Raw genomic sequence first — 25,673 nt, forward strand, 5'->3', positions numbered from 1 at the left:
TTAGAATAATGTTTTTAAATGCATAAAATAAGATACATGTCATGACAAAAGAAACCAATTATATTGAAATATAGTTATCAAAATATTTTCTTGAAAAGACAAATTCATAGACCCCAAGTTAAGAACCTACCTAGAGAAAGAAAGCAGGTGTGTGTGTGTGTGTGTGTGTGTGTGTGTGTGTGTGTGTGTGTGTGTGTGTGTTTGTGTGTTTGTGAGAGAGAGACAGAGAGAGAGACTGACTGAGCCTGGGTGTCTCTCTGCATAGGTCCTACATCTGTGTGCACATGTTCACTTGGGGAGCTCGAGGCATGCCCATCCCTCCTGCTCATGCCCTAGTTACTGTCTTGTGCCTCATGCTGAGATGGGGCTTGGGGTGAGGAAAGGGAAGCAGGGTGGATTTTCCCTTTACTTACTGAATGGATCTGGTCATTTAGGATTCAGGGTTTGCTTGGGCTTGCAGCTGACCTAGTTCTCTCCTATCATCCTTGACCTTGATCCACTTCTAGGCTCCGGCCCTCAGACCTGCAGAAACGCACTCAAGTGTGGGCCCTCTTCCAGGGCCTGCTCCATACATACAGCCGCCTCCGAGACCAAGAGCAGAGCTTTATGGTGGAGGTAACTTCTGTGGGGCCCTGAGGTGGGGGTGGGGCAGGCCGGGAGCCCTGCCCTGAACTTTCTGTGAAGTAAGATTCTAGACAGTCCAGCCCTGTGGGCCATTGCAATACCACCCAAGGAGAGATTGTTGTCAGACTGAAGCAAGGAACAGTGACAGTCCTGAAAATGGGCAGAAATCCGCAATCTGAATTCTCCTTGAGTGGTGATGCACCCTGGGTACCACTGAGCTCCTAGGAAAGATGGCAAGCTCTGGATTATAAGATCACTGATTTAGAGTCGTAGGGTCTTAGAGGCCATAGAGTTCAATCCCCTCATTTTCCAGTTGAGGAGACTGAGGCAAGGGGAGATCAAGAAAGGGTCCACAGCTAGTAAGTATCTGAGGCAGGACTTGGACCCAAGTCTTTTTAACCCCAGATCTAGTGTTCACCTGCCTGCTTTCCCATCCTTATTAAACGTGCATGTTTCTGTGCCAGGTAGTAACTGCACTCTCCATTGGAGGTGGTTTTCTTTAGAGTTTCTCAAGCCAAGCCGGGGCCCTGAAGTCCATATCATGCTCCTAAACTTCCAATGTTCTCTCCCTTCTTAGTCTTCCTGAGGCTGGATACCCACCATTGGCCTGGGTTACTGAAATAGGCTTGTGGTGGGGCACTCCTCTGCCATCACTGTGAGGGCCGGTCTCACTTAGCCACCATGTCATGGGTTGCAGGGGTTGATCATGTCACATCTTGGTGGTTTCTTTACCTGCACATCCTTTCTTCCTGGGTAGGCTGTCGAGAGGCTAATCCACCCCCAGCTCTGTGAACTATGTATTGAGGCCCTGGAAGAACGTATCGTTCACCACATCAATACCCGCTCTGAGAATGGTGGGGAGGAGGTCCTCCATGCCTTCCTGCTTGTCCACACCAAGCTGCTGGCCTTCTACTCCAGGTGAGTCCCACAACTCTCTACCGGTACAGAGATAGAAGTGCAATTTGGTTTTAAGCGGGAGGCCCCTGACTCCCCACTCTCTGCTCACAACCTCCTCCACCCCCAGCCCACTTCTTGAGTGCCTGGCTCCATATAGCCATATGGCCCTCACTGCTCTCTCCCTTCTCACCAGCTTTCAGTCTGGCCCTTGGTTAGAGTCTTATGTCCTAGTCTTTGTGTCACATACGAAGGTTCTAATCTTCCCAATAAAAGCATCACAGAATTTGAGGGGTTGGAAGGCACCTCAAAGGCTGTCTTGTCCTACCCAACCACAAAAGAGATCCCTACCGTAATGTGCCCAACAAAGTGAGGGGAGGTCATCTAGCCTTCTCTTAGAGATCTCCAAGGAAGGGAAACCCACTGCCTTTCAAGGAACCCCTTTCTACTTTGAACCAGTTTCTTATTTTTAACTAAGTTTAAAAGAATTAAGTAGCATTTCAAAGTTTTCAAAAAATATTTTCATATACTATCTCAGTTGAACCTCACAAAAATCCCATGAGGTAGCTACTAGAGGTTTTTATTGCTCCCATCTTACCAATGAGGAAACTGAGTGGTTAGGTGACTTGCCCAGGATCTCACAGCTACTGTCAGAGGTAGTTTGAACCCAGATCTTCTTGATTCCAAGCCTAGTGCTCTATCCACTCCTCCACCGTGACTCAGAAAAATCATGAGCTCTTTGAAAACAGGTGCCATGTCTTACACTGATTTCACGATATGTCCTGTATTTGTGTTTGTATTTTTAATCATCATATTGACTAGCCATGGCAATCCTATCTTCTCTTCACTCTCAGTGCAAGGGACGTTGTCCAAGACACAGCCCTCCCCAGTCTTCCATGCTGCACTTTGCTTAGTATTGTCCATACCTACCCATCCACAGAGCTCCCCAGCACTCAATCCGTGAACCATTTGGAAAGGGAAGGAGCATCCCATAGACCTTTCATAACTTGTTGACTCTTTCCCTGTGTTTGCAGCCATCACGCTAGTCCCCTACGCTCAGCAGATCTCCTCTCCCTCCTTCTCATGGTTCAGGACCTGTACCCCAGTAATGGCTCAATGGAAGAGAACAGCATTCAGGTTGCCTGTCCACTCCCTGGGTTGTAGCCTTTGCTGTGGGCTGTTGAACAGAAAATTGGCATGGGGGTCAGAGGTGGGGGCAGGGCATTGCTGGTGCAAGGGGGATGGGTCATAGAGTGAGGGGGGAAGGGAGGAGTGCATAACCCCCCTGCTCTCCCTAGGCCTGCCTGAGTATAGGTAGTGCTGGAAGGAACGATGCAGAGGCCAGGTATATTCCCATGGAACACACTTCTACTCAGCTTACCCACCATCCTCTATCTCAATTTCCTTAGGCTTCCCAAGGAAAGACATCTCACCAGAGACCCAGCAACAGCCAGAACATTCCTGTGCAGCAAATAAGAAGCCATAGCCCACATTCACCAACTAGGAAGAGTTCAGAGGAGACGGTGGGTGCAGTGGGTGTGAGGGGCCTTTCTGGAGCATCAGAGTCCCCTTGGGCCTAGGCACCCAATTCTCGCTACTCTCATCTCTCATAAACTTCCACCCTTCAGAAAAGAGCAAGGCAGCTTTGGGTGAGCCAGGTGATGCATGCCTGTGACCCCTGCTATGGGAGAGGCTGGTGGGTCTCTTGAGTTTGGACATCCTGAGCTGAACAGAACTATTCCAGTTGGGTGTCTGCAGTAACTAAGGTCAGCATTAACATGGTGAGCCCCCAGGTTGTTTAGGGAGAGGCAAACCAGCCCAGGTCAGAAATGGAGCAGGTCAAAGCTTCCATGCCAGCTAGTAGTAGGGTTGGGTCCATAAGTGGCTGCTATACCTCCATCCTGGTTAAGATGGTACCATTGCTAAAAAGGAGTCTTAGGAACACCCAGGTGAGAGCCACCTGGAAGAACCTACTTTGTTTTCTAGCCCTTGCTTCCTCCTTCTGTGTTACAGGAGACAGACAGTCTCTCAATGCCTGAGGAATATTACACTCCAGCACCCTCCCCTGGTGGACAGAGCTCAGGTAAGACCTAGAGCCACAGGAGAGAGAAAGGAAACCAAAAATCCAGTTGTGGAACCACACACACACACACACACACACCCCACCCCCATCCCTTCAGTGGAGTAACAGAGACAACAAAACAGAGAGGCACACCAGGAGCCTTGAGGTGCACAAGACCCTTCCTCCAAATTGTAATGACCCCTTCTGTGAAAGGGATAGAGGCAGCATGGTGTCATGGGAGTGAGCCTTGAACTGGGAGTCTGGAGACTTCAGTTTGAAATGCTCTCTATGACCTTGGGCATAGCGCTTCCATTCTCTCTCCAGGCCTCAGGGTGCTCATCTATGAAAGGAAGGGATTGGATGACCCAGTCTCTAAAATCTCTTCTGGCTTTAAATTTGTTTGATTGGCTGGTGTGCCTATAAATACAACTTGCCATCATGCTGATGACCTAAGAAGTGGACTGTGCTGCAAAGGTTCCTGACATAACTGCCTTTTGTTTGCTGCAGGTACTCCCCTTTCTTGAAGGTTCTTCTCTCCTTTGCTCTTTGCCTAGGCCCCTGTGTCCTGGGGGCTTTGCTCCCCTTGTCCATGCCCCTGGCTGCCTTGCCTCCATCGCAGGTCCTTCGGTCCTCCCTGGCTACGCCTCTCCAGCTTGGTTCCTCATTCTTAGTCTACAGGCACGTTCAAACTGTATGAATGCAAAGCTCAGTCTTCTTGGCCAAAGTGTGGCAACCCCTGAGCGAGAAAGTTTCAGCTAGCACACCATCGCTTCTTCTCCGGCTCTCCCCTCTACCTGTTCTGGCTGTGATGAAAGAAGCTTTGACGCCCAGAATTCCTTGACTTCTTTGAGCTTATAGGTATTTGCAAAGTCTCTTAGGATCTGCCTTTGCCCCTTCTATGGCAGACTGCTTTCCTTTCTGACTCAGCTCAGCTTGGCTCTGTGGGCCTTGCTGTGGGGTGAGAGTGTTGGAAGAGATGATCCCTACGGTCCTTCCAGCTCCGAACTCACTTTGGTAAATCTCTTCCTTCTTTCTCTTCAGCTCTTGTCTTGTGTATCCCTACTCACCTGGTGGGGATGGGGCCCACTGGTCTTAGATACATCCAACTTCCTCTTTGTGACCCTGGGCAAATTCCCCTCCCCACTCTAAGCCTCAGTTTCCTCATCTCTAGATGCAATGGAGAACATTGGCTAGAGAGCTGGCCTGAGTCAGAAAGCCTTGGCTTAGGACCCCTCCTCCGACAGTAGCTGTATGATCCCTTATCTCTAAAACAAGGGGCTTAGACTCAGAGGCCTCTTATGTCCCTTCCAACCCTGACTGTGCAATCCTAAGGATGTCATTTGTGTAAGCCAGAAAAAGTTATTTAGTCTCTCTCTGGACCTCAGTTTTATCAACTATAAAATATAATAATAATAAAACATGATATAAAGCTTTGAGCTGGGAGTGAGGAGACTTGGGTGTGAACCCCAGCCTTGCCAAAAATACTCTGTGTGACCTTGGGCAGATCCCTTCCATTCTGCAGGCTTCAGTGTCCTCATCTATGAAAGGAAGGGATTGGATGACCTGGTCTCTAAAATCTTTTCTGGCTTTAAATTTGTATGATTGGCTGGTTTTTCCCATAAATACAGCTTACCATCATGTCGGCTACACCATAAATGGACTGCTGTATGGCAATTATATAACACTTTCAGGCTTGGAAAGCACTTTACAAACATCTCATTTTATCCTCAGCAACTCCAGGAAGTAGGTGCTATTACCACACCCATTTTACAGACGAAGAAAGTGAGACTGATCATGCAGCTAGAAGTATCTGCGGCAGGATTTGAAGAAGTGCCTCAGGTCTTCCAGGCCTAGCAGCCCTCTCTACTGTGCCACTTAGCTGTAGATACTGACGTACCGATATTACTGGCTTCATAGGATTGTGGTAAAGAAAGTGTGCTTTTCAAACCCAGGAGCACTGTTGAAATTCTTAGAGGATGAATGAAGGGCTCAGGCACAAGCAGAAGGGTTGGTCTCAGCCAGAGAAAAGCCAGTTCACCATCAGAGGCTGGAGCAAAGGAAGAGAGAATGTAGAGGCATTTTAAGGCGTAAGAAGGGGAGAAGAGTAAGCTCATAACATACGACCTCTGTTTTCCTCAGTGAAGGAAGAGGTGAGGTCTTGTGCAGTGAGCACCCAGTAAGCTGTTTTACAGGCTATGAAGTCTCCAACTTACAGAGGAATTACTTCCAAAAGTTCATGTGTCAGTCATTTAAACTAAGCACACACTTTCCCCTAGACGCTGTGTTGTACGTAGTGGTTGTAGGCATTGAAAACAGCACTGTAACAAATACACAGCCAGTTACTTTTGATACTTTGTCCAATTACCGTCTTTTATTAAATAGACTTTTTTGCAAGCTGGCTTGTGACCTGAACCATGTACGACATCGTATGGAAAAATGCATTCTGTACTGAATATGAAGTTGCTAGAAACATCTACGTCATCCCTGCTTTGCAGCCACTGAGTGAATTGTGGGTGACAAGATGAGAGAGGGGCCTAAGGTGAAGCGCTATTGGGAAGGGAGTGCGAGGAGTTTTGGTGAAGAAACAAGTGCATGTGTGGAAAGTGAGGGGGAGGAGAGATGAGAGAGGAGCTGTGTTCCTGCTTAGAGCCCCAAGGCTGCAGGGCCTTTACAGGACTCCTGGCACCCCGACCTCTGCCTTAGCTGCATACATGTTTCCATTCTAACTCCCCCCAAGTACTTCTGTTGTGGTGACATACAGTGAGCAAGGAGCAAGAAGGAAATATGGTCACTTAAAAATGGCCTGAACTCCAGGAAATCGCATGGTGCACTTGAGTTTGAATTGTCTGGTAATGGGCTAGGACTGCCCTCTCGAGAGCCCCAGAGCAAGATGGCCTGTTCTGCCTATTTGTACAGGGGCCCCTTTGCCTCTTCCTGATGCTGTAGTTGTTGTCTTTGTCAGCAGATCTCTCTAACTGTCATTCTGTGCTGTGCATCTGAGCTCTCTCCTTTGGGAGAGGCAGACAAACAATTCCTCTGTAACTTACAGGAAGTGCCGTCTGGCTGGAGGGTGGGACTCCACCAGTTGGTGAGGATGCCGAAGCTGCCTTTGTCCAGGTAGGTTCCTCTTAGGGGATAAGTGGACTTAGCCTGGGACTTCAGTGGACCCCTTTGGGGACAGACTCGGGGTGTACACTTTTGTACCAAGGGAGACTCCCTCACTTCTTTCCCCTGTAGAACTCAGGGTCTTCCTCTTTGTGCGCACACATATTTCCAAAGTCCATTCCATCCCAGTCTGTGGATGAGCAGTTTAGGCCTAGGACAGATCCCTTCCCTAAGCCTGGCTCATTCTGGCAAAACATAACAGTTTCTTCCCAGAATTGTATAGTGTTAGGTAGAGCCCTGGACTTGAAATCAGGATTACCTGGCTTCAAAGCCCAGCTGATACTTAACCAGCTGTGTGACCCTTGGCAAATCATTGAACCTCTCTGAGCCTCCATTTATAAAATGAGAGGGCTGGACATGATGACCTCTAAGGGTGCTTCCATCCCTGACTCCATGGGTTTTTGAATCTCTGATATTCATATGATGAATTCATTGTTCCCAAGAGCTGGGGGACAGTTGGGGTGTACTTTCCCAAATAGTCTTCAACAGGTCTTAAATATGTTCCATCAAGAATTGAGGTTCAGTGTGGCTTTGTGGTTCAAGCCCACCCACTAGTCGTGACCATGTATTCTCTTTGTTCCCTAGTTTCCACTTGCACAATTAGTTATTTTTTGAGATACTCAAGAACTAAGAGAATAGCCGAGAGCTATATAAATATTTTAATTTTAAAATTAAGTTCTTAATTTCAAGCTGTTTTGATGTTCTGGAGAGACAAGATACTATGTGTCATTCTACCACATCTTCCAGTTTTCTCCACCTTTCCTATCCTATTTCTCTGCCCATCTCACCCCATTTTCCTACCTCCCCATATCAATCTTTTTTCCAGACTGTGAGGCAGAGTAGTGTACAGAAATCAGAAAGAACAGGGTGGTTATATCTTGGGAGGTTGAACTAGGAAGCAGTGACTTAAAAGCTGAACCATTTGCATCTGGAGATTATTTCCTCCGCACTCTCCACTCATGTCTCTGTCTTCCTGAATTAGATAGCAGAGGACACCTTGCAAACACTGGTCCCCCCTTCTCCTGCACCTTCCAATCCCAGAAGGATTTTCCTTGATGCCACTTTAAAGGAGAGCCATTGTGTTATGATGCCTCACACCATGTACTGCCTGCCTCTCTGGCCAGGCATCTCTATGGTGCTTCTGACCAAGGTAAGAGAGTTGGCTGCCTTGCCTCCTAGTGAGGGCGGGAGGCTCTTTAGACCCCTCATCCCCTCTGCTTTCTCCCTGCAGAGCCCTAGCTGCCACATGGCTCTCTCCCTTTACCACCTGCTGGATGGGTTTTCAGTACTAGAGAAGAAACTGAAGGAAAGGCAGGAAGCAGGGACTGCCCTTCGTTTCCAGCCCCTTCTGGGGGACCTACGCCAGAGGATGGACAGATTTGTGAAGAACCGAGGAGGACAAGATATTCAGGTCAGACTTAAGCCTCATAGGAAATCAGAACCAAAGCTCTGCCCCCCAGGGAGAAAGAAGGGACTCTTGTGCCCTTGGGGACACCAGTGAATTAGAAAACCAAAATAAAGAAGTCAGAGGGAAATGCAAAACTTTTACTCAAAACATTAAACCCTTGGGTTGAGGAATGAGGCATTTTTTTGTTAATCAAACAGTCTGGTTAACAGGATTATCATAAATTCCAGACATGACTCACCAATTATCAAATAACTTAAAATTCAGTTCACATGTATTTTTTTAAGTTACTATCATAGACTTTATATGTGCTATATGTAATGTTACTGTGTTTCAGTTACTTGGACTTTTTAAAAAATTCGTTTAATCTCTTCAGTTAACAAAAATCTATTCCCTCTCCCTTCCATCATTCTCCATTGGAAAAAAGAAAAAGGAAAAACCAAAACCGTTGTCACAAATATGCATAGTCAAGCAGATGCCTGCATTGGCCACATCTAAAAGTGTAAACCTCAGGCTCCACACTTAGCTCATCATCTCTCTGTCAGGGGGTGGGTGGGTGGGGAGCATGTTTCATCCGGAGTCCTCTGGAATCCTGGTTAGTCAGGTTGCATGTGTTTAGGAAACACCGATTTTGAGCCTACTACTGTGCAAGGTGCTGTGTGCACTCTCAAAAAACTAACAGTAGGCCATTGAGTAACTGTGTGCCAGCAGCGTATACCCTCAGCACTATGGAGAAGCGGGAGAGAGGGAAGATCAGGACAGGCTGGAGAAGTGGGGAGGGTATCGTGGAGATGATGGCCCTTGAACAGGGGCTTTGAAAGGGAGATGGTCTCAGGTGAGGAGAGCAGTGCAGTGGCCTTGCACTTAGTAGGCATTTAATAATTATGGATTAAATGGAAGTCAGCCATGCAGCAGGGCAGAGAAGGGGAGCTGTGCATGGCCTGCTTTGGGGAAGGTGGAGAAGACCTGCCAGGCTGAAAGAGAGAATGTGACAAGGAGCAGTGGGGAATAAAAATGGAGGAGGTCAGGTGGGGCCAGGCTAGAAAGGTCCTTGAATGCAAGGATGATAAGTTCAGGTTTTGTTCTTTTGGCAATGGGATGTTGATTGGAAATTTGTAAATAAAGGAATGAAGTAGTGAAGGTCATATTTTAGGAGGGTGAGCCTGATGTCACTGTGAAAAATGAAGTGGAGCAGTAGGAGGTAAAGTATTCGGAATATTAAAACACAGCTGAGTCTTTGATGATTCTGGAGGCATTTCAGGATCTTCTGCCTCAGGGCCAACGTCTTGAATGTGCATTAGCATTACATTAGATGGACAGATGAGCTGGCCGTCAGGATGGCATAGGAGATGTTTCCTGACTCAAAAGCGATCATAAACACTTAGGAAGCCCTGGGGTCTCAGGCCTAGCTACGGCATTGCTGGGGCAGCAGCAGATTCTTTGGGGCGGGGGGGGGGGGGGGGGGGGGGGGGGGGGGGGGGGGAGGGGGGGGGGGACGACTCTATATCCCCAAAGTTGTCTATCTTCATTTCAGAGCTCATGGCTAGAATTTAAGAACAAGGCTTTCTCCAGAAGTGACCAAGGATCATACTTGGAGTAAGCACGGGCACTAGAGGAAATGGGTTGGGGGCAGAGGGGAGGGTAGGTGGGAGGGAATAGTAAAGGTGAAAGTAATGGGAACCCTTGGATGGGCTGACTTCTGAGGGTCTATACTGCTCTCATTCTAAGATGACAGAGTGTTAAAAGACAGAAAGGAGCCATGGGGAGCTCAGTAAGCTCAGAGTAAAGAGAGAGAATTCCCAGGAAAGACTATGATCCAGGAAGAGAGAACACTGGGGACACCAAGGCTCTAGTATGTGGGAGAGGGAGTGGCCAAGAAAAATAGGCACAGCAGAACTAGGGGAAAAGGGGCTTGTCTACTCAGCATCAGCCTTCTCTTCAGTCCCAGCCCAGTCTTCCCCTCTGAGCTTATTGTCGGTCTGCTGTGTACTGGATTTACACATTGTCCCTCCCATTGGAATCTAAGCTTCTGGGGGGCAGGGACTGTGGCTAGCCTTTCTTGGAGTGCACAATAAGTGTTTAATGAGTATTTGCTGACTGATTTCTTGATTGTCAGGATCATCCAGGCCTGTGCAAAGGTAAGGCGGCAGCTTTGCTCCGTGTACCGAATCTACTTCCTGAGCCCAGTGCCTGGAGGGGGAGGGCCCTGTCTCCCCCAGAGCCTACAGAAACACGCCCAGAGTGTCATCCAGTAAGTAGGGGAATGACTGGAGGTGGGGCCTAAGCCTTGGGCTGGAGCCTACAGCCACAAAGTCATCTGTGCTTCTTCTGGTTTCTGACAGAGACATCCTGGTGGACTGGAAGGACTTTCTGATGGTGAAGAGTCAGAGAAACATCACCTTGGTATCATATCCTGACTAAGTAAGGGGGAGCCAGGGCAAGGAAGCGCCATGTTTAGGGTATCTCTTCTGCTTAATCTCTCAGAAGGGTCTACAGGGCATAACGTGACCTTTTTTATTATTATCATCATTCCACTCTTATCAATAACAAGCATGTTGGTCACTTACGAGAGGCTCCTCACTCTGTGCCAAGCGCTGGCCTTACAGGGAAAAAACCAAAACATTGTCTGCCTTCAGGCAGCTTCTGCAGTAAAGGGTGAGACGACCTGTACAGAACAGGCATACACAAGGTGTATGCAAAGCAAAGACAAGGTGACCTGAGCAGAGAGAAGACTGAATTTGAATCCTGCCTCAGACACTTATTAGCCATGTGACCCTGGACAAATCACTTAATGGAGCTCAGCCTCAGATTTCCTGATCCGTGAAATGGGGATAATTAATGGCACCTGCTTCACAGGGTCGTGAGAGTCAAATGAGATAATATCTGTAAAGTGCTTCACAAACCTTTAAGGGTGATACACAGACATATACACACAGTAGTATTTAGGGTATATATGTGTATATGTGTATATATGTGTGTGTTGAGTGTGGACATTTATTGAGATACGAAATATATAAAGAGATTGCATGTATATATATATACATAATATTGAGTATATATAAATGTATGTATATGCATGTATATGAGTATTGAGCACATTTGTTGTTCGGTCAGTCGTGTCCAGCTCTTCATGACTCCATTCAGGGTTTCCTTGGCAGATACTGGAGCGCTTTGCCATTTCCTTCTCCGGCTCATTTTACAGATGAGAAAATTGAGGCAAACAGGGTTAAGTGACTTGCCCAGGGTCACACAGCTAGTAAGTATCTGAGGTCTGATGTGAACTCAGGTCCCCTTGACTTCAGGGCCAGCACTGTATCCACTGTGCCACCTAACTGCCCCATTGAGTATTTTACATGGATATATCCGTATAATATATAGCTACAGTATCTGTCTATATATCTGTCTGTGTGTATATAGGCATATTTACATACTACCTGTTATTATTAGAGGGGAAGGCACTAGCAGCTGAGAAGGGACCCAGAAAGACCACCCTAGAATGTATTTTTGAGATGAGTCTTGAAGGTAGGCAGAGATGAGGAAGGGGAGCGTGTGGGCATGGGAGGCGACCAGGGCAGAGGCTCTCGGGTTAGTCTTCACGGTGAGCCTGCATGAACAGAGCCCTTCCTAGAGAAGCCTTCATGCAAAGGCCCCAGGGGCCTAGAGCTACAGTGGAAGGCTTCTGGTCCCACCTTCTCCAGGCCCAGGAAGGGGAAGCAACTTTCCCAGATCCTGTAACTTATGAGGAGCAGAGCCATTAGACTGTGTGAGCCTTGAGAACACAAGCTGGTTTTTGCTTTCTTTGTATCCCCAGTGCTTAGCACGTGGCATACAGTGGTGCTTAATAAATGCTTGTTGATTGACTAAGCCATTACTAGATATCCTGACACCCAGAATGGTGATGTTGCTCTTCCACCACACTGCCTCAGTTTTCATAAGCCATGAGGTGGTAAAATGCTAGGCCTAAAGTCAGGAAGACCTGAGTTCAAATCTGGTCTCAGACACTTCCTAGTTGGGTAACCCTGGGAAGGTCACGTAACCTCTTTTTGCCTCAGTTTCCTCGTCTGTGAAATGGGGCTATAATAGCACCTACCTCCTAAGGCTGTTGTGATGATCAAGTGAGATCTTATTTGTAAAGTGCCTAGCACAGCGCCTGACATTTGTAAATGCTTCTTCCCTCCCTTTACAGTATCAAGTACTGTCCTTTAGGCATAATTTCCTGAAATTTGTTGGGGAAAGATTTTTTTTTTCACTTTTTTAGAGGCGAGAAAGACAGAGGTCGCCCTGTGCCCAGGACATACCTGGCTAATGTTGGCCAAAGTGACTGTTTCTTTCTGTGGATGTTTGTTCTTTTATCTGTAAAATGAAGATGAACATCCTCCAGCCTGTGTCAAAGTGCTCAAGTTCCTGGATCAAGGGAACAGATCACATTTAAACTAATGGCATCAGCCAGAACCCTGTGCCCCGCCTGCTGTTGCAATGGCCTCAGCACATCGTGGTGGTGGGGGGGGGGGGGGGGCGGCGCTGTCGAAGTACAGAGGAGAGACCACACCTCTGATGGTCAGTGTCCCAGGAACAGGCCTGAAGAATCATCATGGTGATGACAGCTGCTGGTATTTATAAGATTTGCAGGTTGCTGTACATACATTGTCTCATTAGATCCTCACAACAGCCCTCCGAGGAAGGCTCAGGGATTATCCCCACCTTCAGATGAGGAGATTGGATCAGCCAGCAAGTGTCTGATGGCAGCATTCACACCCAGGTCCTGGTCTAACTCCAGCACTCAGTCTTCTAAGCCATTCTGTCTGGGTTAGAGCAGTTCATTAACTATCTCCCCTTAACCTGTCCCTCCTCTCAAATACATGAGTCTCAGACTTCTCATGGAACTCCCAAGACTGAGAATTAGCAGGAATTAAGAAAAGAAGAAGGGAAATGGAAGGGGTGCTCTGAGGAGAGGGATGAAGTGGAACTGGAATTCAGGTGAAAGGCACACCAGAGAGCTCCTGTCTCCTACTGCCTTTGGTGATGGCCTAGTGAATATAGGATTTTTCCTGGGATTGTCCCTAATGGCCAGGATTAAAACCTCCTTAACCTTGGCCTTCACTTACCTGGAAGACTTCCCAGGGTTGGTACATTTCATCTATGTGGATCGAACGTCGGGGCAAATGGTGGCTCCCTCCCTGAACGTCACTGAAAAAGCGACGTCAGAGTTGGGCAAGGGACCCCTGGCCGGCTTCATCAAAACCAAGGTAATCTCAGGCTCTCCCCTCTTTCTATTGCTGCTCCTAAATATCTGACATCCTGCCTGGTGTGGTCATTAGCAAGATTTCCTCAGCACCCTGGGCACACATAAAATTAGCTAAAGCAAATTTGAGACAAAAAAACCCAAAACAAAACCGTCATGCTATATTTGAGGAAACTGGAAATGTTCAGCCTGGAGAAGTAAAGACTTAAGTGACAACAGGAGGATCATCTTCAAGCGTTGGAAAGACAGTCCACCAAAGCGCAGAGCCTGTGACCCAGCCATAGCTTATGACACACAGCACTCCATTTCCCACCTCCATACCTTTGCACTAGCAGTCTCCCCCATCCCCTCCAGTACACTCCATCCTTACCTCCTACCTGTTAGAATCCCCGCTTAAGCCCAGCTGCCTAAATGCAGCCCTTCCTGAGCCTCCCAGCAACTCGTGCTTTCCCTCTCAGACTGCTTTACCTATAATTGTCCACATTGCATTGATTTGCACTCAATAGCCTTCATATTTATTCTGTACATAAAGAGGAAGCAGAGAGGAAGGGGGGCAATAAGCATTCATGCAGCACCTACTATGTGCTGAGCTCTGTGCTAAGCATGTTACACATGGCATCTCATTTGGTCCTTACGATAACCTTGGGAGATAGGTGCTATTATTATCCCCATTCTTCAGTTGAGGGAATTGGGGCAGACAGAGGTTAAGTGACTTGCCCAGGGTCACACAAATAGGTAGTGTTTGAGGCCAAACTTGAACTCGGGTCTTCCTGACTCCAGGCCCAACACTGTCCACTGTACCACCAGATCTTGTGAAGAGCTGTCCTTGAAACCAAAAAGACCTGGGTTCAAGTCCTACCTCACACACTAGCTAAGTGACACTAGATGAGGAGCTCAACTTCTCTCTGCCTCAGTTGCCTCATTTGGAGAAGGAAGGCTTGGACTCACTGGCCTCTGAGTTCCCTTCCAGCTCTGGAAGTATCCTAACAATTAGAGCCGCCCCACTCAGGACAACCTGTGTTGGAGCTTAGGTCTCCCTCACTGGAGATCTTCAAGGACCACTTGGCCAGTCGGCTGTGGTGGGGACTTTCATGGAGGGTCCAGAGCCCCTTTCCTGAGAGTCGCTACAGGGAAGAGAAGAATTAAAGATGCATTGATTTTGGCATAGATTTTCACATAACATTTACAGGTGTTTGCTGAATCTGGGAGGTATAATCCATTGGAAATCTTTATAAGTTTTTGTTCCACATCCTGATTCGCAAGAAGTTCATTCACAATGACTTATTCCTGTCATGCATTTCCCCTAAATATATTTTTATTGCAATAGCAGCAAAATCCATCCTGTTCTCTTGCATCTCCTCTCAGAGATCCTGAAGCTGGCCACTATTACCGCCACCGGAGGCCACCTGCCTCTCTGATAGTCGCTGCCACAGCCAGGCACGTGGGGTTAAAGCAGAGGCAGCCAGGTGGTGTAATGGACAGAGCCCTAGGCCTGGAGTCAGGAAGACCTGAGTTCAGATCTTCACTCCTTCCATTCCCTTCCACGACTTACTAGCTCTGTGATCCTGTGCACATCTGCTTCTTTCAACCTTGTTTTCCTCATCTGTAGGTAATAGCTACTTATTGTCAGGCTCACATGAGATAATATACGTCAGGTACTTTGTAAACCTTTAAGCATTACATAAATGTTAGGGATGATGGTGGTGGTGATGATGCTGGGAGATCACTCTTTTCCTGAGCTTGGCCAGGATCCAGAGGCTCAGAGCAGTTAGAGGTCAAAATGTGTCACTGACCCTGTCCCAGGTCTAACCAGCCCATCCAGTTTCAGAGGCCCTAGCTGACCCATGATTGCCTGGTATCTAACTTCCTAGAATATGAGCAGGAGTTCCCAGTGGCCAGAAGGAGACTCTGGGTGATCAGAGGTCATTCTTTTTAGTCATAAAATATGTAATGTCACTTTAAAATGTCACTTATGGTATAAATTATTCATTTGTTGAGATTGGTTAAAAACCAAATAATTCATCAAAACAGTGCCCTTTTGTGAGACTTTTTTTTGAATGGTGACAAGCAAGACAGAGAACAGTTGAGGAAAATAAAGAAAAGAAAATTGAAAGCCTTAGCTAAAGGAAGCTGGCCAGGACTAGAGGAGAAGATAAAGCCTTTAGCTTGATCCATTTTCTCCTGTGTCCTTCCCCACAGGTCTGGGCTTTAGTTGGTCTGGCCCGGCGATACCTTCAAAAGGGCTACACAACTCTGACGTTTCGAGACGGTGACTACTACTGCTCCTACTTCCTGTGGTTCGAGAATGAGACGGTTTGTATAGCCACATTCCTAGATCAGAAAGATGGCGTGTTTGTGGAGTAATGTGGATGTTGTTGTGTTTCCCAAAACATTTTCCATTTTTGGTCTCATTTTAATTTCACCATGGCCATGTGGGAACTTAAGACCACGTAGCTCAGTTGCATTAGAGCACAGGGCTCATGAGGTCAAAGATACATGTGACACCCCCTTTGTCGTGTTTTATGGCTGTAGTCTATATATAGCCTTGCTTCAACCCAGCTCTCTTCTGAAACATGCCCTGAGTTGAGGGATGGGGGGAGGAGGCAAGAGAGGAAGCTGTGCCCTGCTTTGTGTGGGTGAGTCATCTCCAGTACTGAAAAGGGGCATCAAGAACATAAACCAGTGATGTCAGGTAACGCCATCTTCATAGGTGAAAGTATTCCCATCAGTGTTCCTGTTTACACGTGGGGAATGCAAGTTTCGTTGCTAGTTAATATCCCTAAACTTGAGGCTTTGGTTTAATTCTTGCAACTCCTAACCCTGTGTTCTTTTCATGAGGCCACACTGCCTTCAGCAGTATAAAAATAAGTAATGAGGTCTTACCTCCATATCTTTTTCTGCTTTCTTTTTCTGTCACTTTGCTCTCTAATTCCTTTTTTCTGGCTTTTTTCTTTAATTCTCTCTCTCTTCATGTAGTTTTTTGTTTATTCTTTTTTCCAGCCCCCAAAGAGCCATCACTTCAATGTCCAGCACTCACTTGAACCTGTCGTTGCTTCCATTATCCAAGCCTTTTATCCGCCTCTGCCTGTCCTTTCTATGCCAGAAATTACTGACTTCTCCCTCGCTGTCTCCCAGCCACGATAGGCATCCTTCTCGACTCCTTCCTCCTCTTCTCTCACAGGAGAACTCTGGACCAATCAGTGTCCAAGGTAATAGCTGATAAAAATAATCGGACAAAAAGGATTGGAGAGTTCTGGCAGAATGACTCATTGAGAAGTTGATTCTAAGCCCTTGCTCTCCTCCATCAGCTCAAAACATCAGGAAATGTACCAAGTAAAGTAAAAGAAAAATTCAATTAATGCACCAAGGTATTCCAGTCCAGATTACCTAGACCTAGGCTAGAAGGATTGTTCTCAATTCTAGAATTTCTCCCTTGGTATAGACCTTTACTTATTAGAGAGAAACAGAAATTGTTAGGAAGGAAGGAAAACACATTTTTTTTTTAAAATAGTACTTTTCCAATTACATGTCAGGATAATTTTTAGCATTCATTTTTACAAGATTTTGAGGTCTAAGTTTTTCTTCCTACCCTCCCCTCTTCCTAAAATGGAAGGCAATTTGATATAGGATATACATGCGCTATCATGTAAAACATATTTCCACATTAGTCACAGTTGTGAAAGAAGAAACAAATCAAAAGAGAAAAACCACGACAAAGAATAAAGTAAGTGAAAAGTGCATGTTTTGATCTATATTGAGAGTTCATTAGTTGTTTATCTGGATGCGGACAGCATTTTCTTCCATGAGTCCTTTGTACTATCTTGGATCATTGTGTTTCTGAGAACTGAGTCATTCATAGTTGATCATACAATGTTGCTGATACAGTGTTTTCCTAGTTCTGTTCATTTCACTCTGCATCAGTTTGTATAAGTCTTCCAGGTTTTTCTGAAATCTGCCTGCTCATCATTTTTTGTTTCACAGTAGTAATAGAATTCCATTACATTCGTATACTACAGCTTGTTCAACCATTCCCCAATTGATGGGCATCCCTTCAATTTCCAATATTTTGCCACTACAAAAAAGGCTACTATAAATATTTTTGCACATGTGGGTCTTCCCTTTTTTATAATGTTTTTGGGATACAGATCTAGTAGTGATATTGCTGGATCAAAGGGTATACAGTTTGGTTGACCTTTGGGCAGAGTTCAAATTGCTCTCCAGAATGTTTGAATCAGTTCACAGCCCCACCAACAGTGTATTAGTGTCCCAGTATTCCCACATCCTCTGCAACTTCTATCATTTTATTTTTTTGTCATATTAGCCTATCTGTGAGGTGTGAGGTGGTACCTCAGAGTTGTTTTAATCTGCATTTCTCTAATCAAAAGTGATTTAGAGCACTTCTTCATATGCCTCTAGATAGCTTTGATTTCTGCATCTGAAAACTGCCTGTTCATATCCTTTGACCATTTATCAGTTGGGGAATAGCTTGTATTATAAATTTGACTCAGTTCTCCATATATTTGAGAAATGAGGCCCTTATCAGAGACACCTGCTGTAAAGATTGTTTCCCAGCTTTCTGCTTTCCCTCTTATTCTGGTTACATTGGTTTTGCTTGTGCAAAACCTTTTTAATTTAATACAATCAAAATTATCTATTTTACATTTCGTAGTGCTCTCTCTCTCTTCTTTGGTCATGAACCCATAACTCACTTAACTTCTTTAAGAATTTGGATTCTGTCAGATTTATGGGTAAGGGAAGAATTTAGGATCAAAGAAGATATAGAGAGCATTACAAAATGTAAAATAGATGATTTTGATTATATAAAATTAAAAAGTTGTTGCACAAGCAAAACCCATGCAACCAATATTGTAAGGAAAGCAGAAAATGTGGGGCGGGGAGGGGAATTTGCAAGTATATCTGATAAAGGCCTCATTTCTTAAATATAGAGAAAACAGTCAAATTTATAAAAATACAAGTCATTCCCCAACTAATAAATGGTCAAAGGATATGAACAGGCAGCTTTCAGACAAAGAAATCAGAGCTATCTATACTCATGAAAAAATGCTCCAAATCACTATTGATCAGAGAAATGAAAAAACAATTTTGAGGTACCACCTCATACCTGTCAAAGTGGCTAATATGACAAAAAAGGAAAATTTTTGAATGTTGGAGGGGATGTGGGAAAATTGAGACACTAATGCACTGTTGGTGGAGTTATGAGCTGATCCAATCATTCTGGAAAGCAATTTGAAACTCTGCCCAAAGAGCTATAAAACTGTGCATACCCTTTGATCCAGAAATACCACTGCTAAGTTATATCCTAAAGACATCCAAAGAAAAGGGAAAAGGACCTGTTTGTACAAAAATATTTACAGCAGCTCTTTTTGTGGTGGCCAAGAATTGGAAATCGATGGGGTACCCATCAATCGGGGAATGGCAAAACAAGCTATCGTATGTGGTTGTAATGGAATATTATTGTGCTATAAGAAATGACAAGCAGGATGTTTCATTCAGAAAAACCTGGAAAGACCGACATGAACTGATACATAGTGAAGTGAATAGAATCAGGGAACATTGTACACAGTAATAGCAATATTGCTCTATGAAGAGCTGTTGAATGACTTAGCTATTCTCAGCAATACAATGATTCATCACAATCCCAAAGGACTAATGATGAAGCACACTATCCACCTCCAGAGAAAGAACTGATATTGATTCATTGCAGACTGAAGCATACTTTTTTTTCACTTTCATTTTTTTTCTTTTATTTGACTCTTCTTGTGCAAAATGACTAATATGGAAATGTTTTACATAATTGCACATGTATAACATATTGCTTCCTGTCTTGGGGAGGGGGAAGGGACAAAATTTGGAACTCAAAACTTTAAAAATGTTTTTAAAAATTGGGGAAAAAAAGAATTTGGATGCTGTACCACTTGGTGCATATGTTTAGTATTGATATTTAATCAGGTCTGTTTTTGCTTTTGCTTTGTCTGAGATCACAATTGCTACCCCTGCTTTTTTTTTTACTCCAGCTGAAGCATAATAGATTCTACTCTAGCCCCTTATCTTTACTGTGTGTGTGTGTGTGTGTGTGTCTGAGTGTCTGAGTGTGTGAGAGAGAGAGACAGACAGAGTGAGAGTGCTTCAGGTGTGTTTCTTGTAAACAACATATTGTAGGATTCTAGGTTTTGATCCACTCTGCTCCCCGCTTTTGTTCACCCCATTCACATTCACAGTTATGATTACTGTGTATTTCCTTCCATCGTATTTTTCCTCATAATTGTGCTCTCTCCTTTCACCCTTTCCCTTCACTACATTGTTTTGCTTCTGTCTACCATTTCCCCTGTCTGCCCTCTCTTCTCTCAGTCCCCCCGCCTTTACTTAATCTCCCCTACTACTACCCTGTCAGTAAGATAGATCTCTGTATTCAACTGATTGTGTACATTATTCTCTCTTTGAGCTAATATTGATGAGAGTAAGGTTCAAGCAATGCCCATGACCCACCCTCCCATCTTTTCCTCAACAGTAATAGGTTTTTGCGCCTCTTCATGTGAAGAAATTTACCGCATACTGCCTCTCCCTTCCTCTGCACCCAGTGTACTCCTCCTCATCCCTTAATTGTTTTTTTATGTCATTCCCTCAAATTCATCTTATACCCGTACCCCTGTCTATGTATATTCCTTCTAGCTATACTATTAGTGATACAATTATTAAGAATTACAGTATCACCTTCCTATGTAGGGATGTAAATAGTTTAACTCTATAAAATCCCTTATGTTTTCTTTTCCCTTTTAGGCTTCTCTTAGGTCTTAATATTAGAGATCAAGTTTTTTGTTCAGTTCTGGTTTATTCCTTATGAAAGCTTGAAATTCTTCTATTTCATTGAAAAACTGTTTTTCCCTTGAAGTATTATGCTTAATTTCCTTGATAATTTTCTTTTCGTTGATAATTTCTCAAAAGATGTTGTCCAGGTCCTCCTTTTGATTATGGCTTTCAGGTAGTCTGCTGATTCTGACATTGCCTCTCCTGGATCTGTTTTCCACATCAGTTTTTTTTTTTCCAATGAGGTATTTTACATTTTTTTCTATTTTTTCATCCTTTTGAATTTGTTTGATTAATTCTTGATGTCTCATAGAGTCATTAGCTTCCGCTTGCCCAATTCAGTTAGATTTTGTACTTTCTTTTCCATTTGGTCAATTATACTTTTTAAGGAGTTGTTATTTTCAGTGGATTTTTGTATCTCTTTTTCCATTTGGCCAATTCTACTTTTTAAGCAGTTGTTTTCTTTTTTCCAAGACGTTGTATTGGGGATCCAGATGGACTTTTAGCACTTGTTCGGCCAAGTGCCTTTGTTTTCTTTGATTAATTCAGTATCTTTGATTGAGTCTTACTAGGTACTAAGCCCCAGGCCCAAACCCCTATCTGTTAGGTGCTAAGCCTATGTGGGTGTGAATTGTTAACTAAGGTGGGGCTCCAGGTGGGGCCAATGAAGGGAGGTGCTAACACCAGAGCCAATTGAAGGAGCCTAAGTCCTTGTTGCTCAGACGTTTGATGTCTGAAACTGTATAAAAAGGGAAGACAGAGCTATTTGCTTAGGGCTCTCACTGTTGCTGGCGCCCTGATGTGGAGGCTCCAGGCAGCTGTAGCTAAGAGCCCTCCAGCTCATAAACCTGGATGTCAGGACTTTGTTAAACTCTGGTAACTATGTATTGGGATTTGAAACAGGCAACGTCTGTCTGTTGATGTTTGTATTCGCTCTGAAGTTCAGAGTGCTGGCTTTTTCCCCTGAACTAAGTGAATGATGTCTGTATGCTGAATTAAAGTAAGCTTGTTAACCCCTTAACATTGCTTTCCTTAGTAAAGCAGATCAAAAGGACCTGGGCTTGCAGCATTCTGTGAGCTGGTTGTTGTTGGTTTTACACCCCCACAGCAGCTGCTAGCTGGATTGTTGAAACAGATGTTGACTCTTTTTTATAATTCTCTTGCATCACTCATTTCTTTTCCCACTTTTTCTTCTACCTCTCTTATATGATTTTTAAGCTCTTTTTTGAGCTCTTCCATGAGTTCTCTCTGGGCTTGAGACCACTTCCCATTGTCCTTTGGGGTTTTGCCCATAGGTGTTTTGACATTGTTATCCTCTTCTGAGTTTGTGTCTTGATCTTCCTTGTCACCATGATAACTTTCTGTGGTCAGATTTTTTTTTTGTTTTTTGCTCATCTTTTTTGGCCTTTTTCTTTTCTTTTAAATTTGAACTCTGCTTCCAGAGTGGAAGGGGTACTGCCTTGGGCTTTTTGTGCCAGGGGCTATAGACCCTGACTGTTTACCTGTGCTGCACTGATATTGCCCTGAGACCCACTGAGAACCCTGGTGCTGCACTGAGAGGGTGGAGGGTGGCTTGCATTGCTGGAAGCTGGAGGGGTCTGGCATCTTACCTGGTGCTGAACTGGGGTCCTAGTGCTGGTATCTGGTATGTTCTGGGACTCAGGATCTCCCACTGATTTGCTGAGTTGGGGCTAGCTGCTGGCTTGCTGGGATGCTTCCTGCCTTGTGTACCCCTTTTACCCAAGTGAGACAGACCTTTCTTAACAATCTTCTGGGTTTCTTGAGCTAAAAGATTGTTTTACCCTGTCTTTTTGCTGTTCTGCTGTTCTGTTCCAGGATTTGTTTTGGGGCAGCATTTTATGGTTGTTTTGAGGTGAACATGGACAATTATGGTGATTTACTGCTAGTGTTGGGGATGCAAATACAGCAGGATGGTCCTTTACCTAAAGGAACTTACATTCTTATGGGGAAGATGATACATTTAGGGGGCTAGTGTTGGAGGGTGGAAAATAGGGTGCTTGTGGGGCAGTGTCATTTGGAGGTGGCCGATCTTATTTTTTTACATTAAAGAAATGGCCCTTTCTGAAAGGGTAGAGGCTCTGAAGAGCCTCTACGTTGCACAGCCCCTGGCTTCTCGTCACCAGTTGCCCATGAAGTTTCTTCCTATGCCTCCTTTCAGGCTCTTCTCACAGCAGTTCTGGTCTTCTTTAGGGGCACAAACTACAGGCGATAGAGGTACCTGTCCTCTCCGATGACTCGGCTCCCATTGGCGTGCTTGGGGGAGACTATTACAGGTAACACCCTTCCAGATTGAGGTGCAAAGGCCAGTTCCGGAGAGGGAGAACTGGGGGAGACAGAGAAACAGAGAGAGAGAGATTGTGTGTGTGTGTGTGTGTGTGTACACATATATAGATAGATATGCACATGCATATGTATACACATATACATATACTCCTGGGCTTGGAGGAAGAATGGCTTTTTTCCCCTTGGGGAATTCTGTACCTGACCTGGAGAGCTAGAAATCTTATCGTGAGGACGTGCCAGATGTCTGACTCAACTTGATGCTCTGTCATCAAAGAAGCCAGTTAGGAGGGCACTTCCACATGTGGCCACAAGGGGAGCTTCTCTCTGACCCTGTGCTATCACCCTAGTAGGCACCATGGATTCCACCAAGCTCTTACTATAATATAAGACATGTGTGGGCCCTGGCAGATTCTGTTTCCTGTGAGATTAGTGCTGGAATCCACAGGATAGGGGAATTACTGTCAGGGAGCCAAGGGAGAAGCAAGTACAATTCTAATTGGGTGGCAGAGAGCTCAGGAAACCTGAGGAAGAAGTCCTCACTGACCAAGGTGCTGGAAACCTTGTCCTCCAAGTGAGAGGTCAGCATTACCCTTAAGGAGAACTGGACTGGATCTGGAGCTTTGAGACCAGCCAGCCCCTGTGGATCCAGCCCTTGGCTGAGGGGAAGACGGCTACTTCTCTCTTGATTCGTATTTTCTTTTCTAGGAAGCTTCTGCGCTACTATAGCAAAAGCCACATGGGAGAAGTAGTGAAATGCTATGAACTAATGACCATCCATCTCTCTGTCCTCGCTGTGGACATCGTGGTCCAGCAGGCAGGCGAGCTGGCCCGGCGGCTGTGGGAGTCATCCCGTATCCCCTTGCTCTAGGAGACTGGACTGTTTTGTGGCTCTTGGGTTTCACAAGACATTTGTTTGGTCTATTCCACGTCTTCCCTCTTCAGTACCTGCCTGAGGTCCCCAGATGCTCCACTTTGGGGATGGGTATGTCCCACCTCAGGTTCTTAAGTCCTCCAGTGATGCAGATGACAGCTGATCCATGCCTGCCTGTCTACCGTCTGGAGAAAAATGCCCTACTCAATGATGGCCCTGAGGCAACAGGATGAAACCCCCATGCCTACACATTCTTGGAAAGCCCGACCCTGGCTGGTCCATGGAATGCATGGCACACAGAGAGGCCTGCAAGCCACGAGACCTATCGTGCTGCAGATCTTGGCATTGATGATACAGGTGCCACTTTGTGTTTCAGAGAGCAGGTTGGGAGGCAGAGGTAGGGGCTGGGCCTCCCTAGAGTCATTCCTGCTGCAAGAGAGTGATGCGCCTCAAACAGAGGCCTTCCACATTGTGTCCTGAAAAGTTACAGGGATTTTCATGTTGAAATTCAGAGCCACTAAACCTAGAGGTGACTCTCTACATCTTCACCCAGTGCTTGATAGCCAGGGTTTTGTGACCTTAGCTCCCTGCATGGCTTAGAGCACCTACTTTCCTGTTGTTCCTCACTCGATTCCTTAGGCCGTCTCACAGGACAGAAAGGAAGAGCTCGCTCGAGCATTTGAGATTCCTTTCTCTGCTTCTCCACATCCAGGCTGTCTTATTGGCCTATCATGTGGCAGAGTGGGGAGGAGGCTTAGTGTGGGCCCATTCCCAAAAATTGTTCACTCCCAGCCTTGTCAGTGCGCGGGCTGGGACTCAGCGCTTCTTGATTCCCAGTAAAGGTAGGCGATGAAGGAAGGAGAAGGCAAGGGCTGTTTGTCCTATTAATGGCGCTCCGTTGGATGGTATGTCTGTCTTCTGTACATGCAGTTTGTACTCCAGAACCTGCATGAAGGAGTAGAAGGAAACAAGGAACTAAATTCCGGGTTTTCCACAGAGGTTCGCCAAGGAGAGAGGTGCTGAATTGAAAAGACATCGATTGACAGAAATAAAATGTATAAACTACCTTACTGCTTTATCGCATTGTAAACCTCACCCCACCCTGCCCGTTTCATTTCTGGGTACAAACAAGACCACAAGTGAATGTATTCACTGAGGAGGTTTGAGTAGCTATGGGTGTCCTGGTCCGGCAGATAGAGGAGACCAAATTCCAGGGTTGAGATGTGCCGATGGAGCCCTGCAGCACACGGGACAATCCAAATGGAGGTCCGTAGTCTCCTTTCACCAGGATGAAGTAGCACTGGCTTAAAAAAGAGATAAACTTAGCAAGAGCCTTAGAGGTCTGGGGCGCCCAGAAAGGACCGATCACTCCGGGTTAATCATTTGGGATTTTGAGTGCATCAGGCAAACCTTGTCCTATGAACCTACATTCCGTAAGAATTTCCAAGAAGCTGCCAGTTGGGCAACAGCACAATAAATCAATCTAGAATTCAGGGGTGGGGAACCTGCAGCCCTTCTCCTGAAGTTTGGATTCAGTCAAAGGGCTGTACTTGAGAACCTAGAGGGCCACGCGTGGTTCCCCATCCCTGGTCTAGACTGTTTAAATAAGAATTTAAATAATACCACCGATGAGCTTCGCACTGCGTGCTCTAGGCCGATTGGGATGCAGCATTTGATTGCTCCTCTGGGCTTTCCTACTCCTGATGGGTGTAGCAGTAAGACATATGTCATTACTTATTCAACCATGCAAGAGTTATCTCAAAGACCCGGGTCTAACTTGTAAAGGAAACACACTGGAAAACTGACAGTTCAATTACAGAAGAAGAATGAGAAAAAAAACTAATTTTCCTCTGTGGCTCTTGGCAGTATTAGGGCATGCAGGAAGAATCTGGGAGGGAGAATCTGTGCAGGGTCCCTGCAAATTCATAAGGAACCCCAATCCAACCAGCTGCAAAATCCTACATTTTACCTCCATGATATCTCTAGAGTCATTCTCAACTCACGATGCCACCCCCTAGTTCAAATCTCCATCGGCATTTGCCCGGTCTAACTGGTCCCGCTGCTTCCATTCTCTCCTAATCATCTCACCTTCCTTCTAACCATTTTCACCACCTGCTCAAAGACCCTCAGTGGTCTTTCAAAGTTACTTTTCTTCATGTTGTTGTATCAATTGTCCTCTTTAAAAATGCACAGACCAAAAAAAGACAGAAATGGGGCTGTTTTGTTACTATCTTGTTAAATTAATGTTTACTTTTAAAAAGATAAACTATACATAATGGAA

General features: G+C 45.4%; 1 protein-coding gene across 5 annotated transcripts in view; it reads left to right on the plus strand.

Moving 5' to 3' along the window:
- The window catches only part of HPS1 (HPS1 biogenesis of lysosomal organelles complex 3 subunit 1), a 37,758-nt gene extending 12,085 nt beyond the window's left edge, over positions 1 to 25,673 (plus strand). For 4 of the 5 annotated variants that reach the window (XM_036734882.1, XM_036734883.1, XM_036734885.1 and 1 more), the window contains exons 6-20: positions 507 to 615; positions 1,382 to 1,542; positions 2,553 to 2,655; positions 2,928 to 3,041; positions 3,532 to 3,601; positions 6,630 to 6,697; positions 7,728 to 7,895; positions 7,977 to 8,156; positions 9,685 to 9,746; positions 10,267 to 10,401; positions 10,493 to 10,558; positions 13,252 to 13,396; positions 15,592 to 15,705; positions 22,429 to 22,511; positions 23,227 to 25,673. In XM_036734882.1, the coding sequence (XP_036590777.1) occupies positions 507 to 615; positions 1,382 to 1,542; positions 2,553 to 2,655; positions 2,928 to 3,041; positions 3,532 to 3,601; positions 6,630 to 6,697; positions 7,728 to 7,895; positions 7,977 to 8,156; positions 9,685 to 9,746; positions 10,267 to 10,401; positions 10,493 to 10,558; positions 13,252 to 13,396; positions 15,592 to 15,705; positions 22,429 to 22,511; positions 23,227 to 23,389 (1,741 nt within the window). In that variant the 3' untranslated portion in view covers positions 23,390 to 25,673. The other variant, XM_036734887.1, reaches the window with a different exon arrangement.

The sequence above is a fragment of the Trichosurus vulpecula genome, chromosome 8, assembly GCF_011100635.1.
Source record: "Trichosurus vulpecula isolate mTriVul1 chromosome 8, mTriVul1.pri, whole genome shotgun sequence".
Lineage (NCBI taxonomy): Eukaryota > Metazoa > Chordata > Mammalia > Diprotodontia > Phalangeridae > Trichosurus > Trichosurus vulpecula.